The sequence below is a fragment of the Gorilla gorilla genome, chromosome 9 (genome assembly GCF_029281585.2).
Source record: "Gorilla gorilla gorilla isolate KB3781 chromosome 9, NHGRI_mGorGor1-v2.1_pri, whole genome shotgun sequence".
Taxonomy (NCBI): domain Eukaryota; kingdom Metazoa; phylum Chordata; class Mammalia; order Primates; family Hominidae; genus Gorilla; species Gorilla gorilla.
The window spans coordinates 12,305,658-12,308,022 of record NC_073233.2 but is presented as its reverse complement, the minus strand read 5'-3'; the positions used below and the strand labels follow the sequence as shown (position 1 = coordinate 12,308,022).

Here is a 2,365-nt window from a genome sequence, read left to right as displayed (position 1 = left end):
GATGCTGATGAGTTTATGAGTCTATCATGGGAAGTAGAGGACTTGCGTCTGATGTTTCTACTGTCTTTATGAAGCAGTTAGAGAGGTTATCTGAGAAAAGAGGAGATTTAGTATTTGAAAATAATAGAAAATATGGAAAATTGCTTGAAGCAGATAGAGGAATGAATTAACCAGAGAAGGTTATTGTCATGAATATGTGTATTAAGTTCTCATTTTAGGTTAGTGGTTATAAATGTTAATGAAAACAGCATAACCTTTGAGCCCATCTTTCTATAGGAACATTGAATTGCACTTGTGCAGGCTTGGATTAAATATGTCTAGGATGGGTTGTGACACAGTACCATATGTTAGAGTGATAGGGAGTTTGGGAGTTCCTCTATATATTTAATCAATATTTACTTTTATTTTCCTCAGGTTTATAATAGGGTTGGGAGTATATTATATATTTTTTCCATCTCAAATGTACTTTGGTGTGTAATAAAAAGAGAGGAATAATTATTTTCCCCCATCTAACAAATTATGCATTACTTACTGAAAGGATCCTGTAATTAAATTATTTTATGACATATTTATTAATTCTAGATTACTCTGTAAACTTATGAGTGTTTCTAGCCTGTGGATCTGTAATTATTCAATTTGCTTTGTCAGTATAATTTGGAATTTTTTTTGTATTTTACAGTATGTTTTAATGAGGTATTTTTTAAATCATTTTCCTTCTAAACCTTTGTCTAGTCTGTTTTATTTGCTTTTCTAAATTAACTTCAGAAATAATTTACTAAACCTTTCACTATTTATGTTAATATTTACTAAACTTTGCCTTCATTTGGGATTGGTCATCTGTATCTCATACATTTTATAAATTAGAAAATGTTAGCAAATATTTTAACAGCTTTGTTTTCTATTTCTAATTCCTGTGTCTTATCAAACACAATTTCAGGTGAAATTTTCTCAGCTGAGGATTTATTTCATGACATTACCCAGCAACAACTCCACTTCCCCAGTCTTTGAATTCTTCCTCATTTGTTTCCCCAGTTTCCAGAGCTGGCAGCACTGGCTGTCTCTGCCCCTCAGCCTCCTCTTCCTCCTGGCCATGGGGGCCAATGCCACCCTTCTGATCACCATCTATCTGGAAGCCTCTCTGCACCAGCCCCTGTACTACCTGCTCAGCCTCCTCTCCCTGCTGGACATCGTACTCTGCCTCACCGTCATCCCCAAGGTCCTGGCCATCTTCTGGTTTGACCTCAGATCAATCAGCTTCCCTGCCTGCTTCCTTCAGATGTTCATCATGAACAGTTTTCTGACTATGGAGTCCTGCACATTCATGATCATGGCCTATGACCGCTATGTGGCCATCTGCAAGCCCCTACAGTACTCATCCATCATCACTGATCAATTTGTCGCTAGGGCTGCCATCTTTGTTGTGGCCAGGAATGGCCTTCTTACTATGCCTATCCCCATACTTTCTTCTCGACTGAGATACTGTGCAGGACACATCATCAAGAACTGCATCTGTACTAACGTGTCTGTTTCTAAACTCTCTTGTGATGACATCACCTTGAATCAGAGCTACCAGTTTGTTATAGGTTGGACCCTGCTGGGCTCTGACCTCATCCTTATTGTTCTCTCTTACTTTTTTATCTTGAAAACTGTGCTAAGGATTAAGGGTGAGGGAGATATGGCCAAAGCTCTAGGTACTTGTGGTTCCCACTTCATCCTCATCCTCTTCTTCACCACAGTCCTGCTGGTTCTGGTCATCACTAACCTGGCCAGGAAGAGAATTCCTCCAGATGTCCCCATCCTGCTCAACATCCTGCACCACCTCATTCCCCCAGCTCTGAACCCCATTGTTTATGGTGTGAGAACCAAGGAGATCAAGCAGGGAATCCAGAACCTGCTGAGGAGGTTGTAAAAAATAAAATGAATGCAACCTGACCTTGAAAACAGAAATTGATATTGGAGAATAATTGTTATGATGCATAGAAAATTTAAATTGTTACTGCGAGAATAAGTTTAGATTTGGCTTTCTTCAGTGTTTCAATTGATTATAGGGATATCTACTCGTTGGATCCTGCTTTCTGTTTCACTGACTGGAATCTTAGTGTTTTGGCATTCTAGAATTGTTTGGAAGTTTTTCTTGACTTCATCTATGTGAGTACGAATTGACAAGCCATAATCACTGGAGCTTAGAATTGTATGGTTTTCAAACAAAGGATAAATATAATTCCAATTATTTTAAATGTTTCTCAATTCCCGTATTGTTTAATACATATATATGTGTTAGATGTCTTGGTTTTCCCTGACTCAGCTCAACGTGGATACTTTTTTTTTTTTTTTGCCATTAATGGATCTCTTGTGGACATATAGA

The 2,365-nt window shown here is 37.9% G+C and overlaps 1 protein-coding gene across 1 annotated transcript; it reads left to right on the top strand.

Moving 5' to 3' along the window:
* Window positions 1-967: 967 nt before the first annotated feature.
* LOC101139359 (olfactory receptor 56A5) lies at window positions 968-1,909 on the top strand. Its single transcript, XM_004050572.3, has one exon. It carries the CDS (start codon window positions 968-970, stop codon window positions 1,907-1,909), a length of 942 nt encoding a protein of 313 aa, XP_004050620.2.
* Window positions 1,910-2,365: the final 456 nt, after the last annotated feature.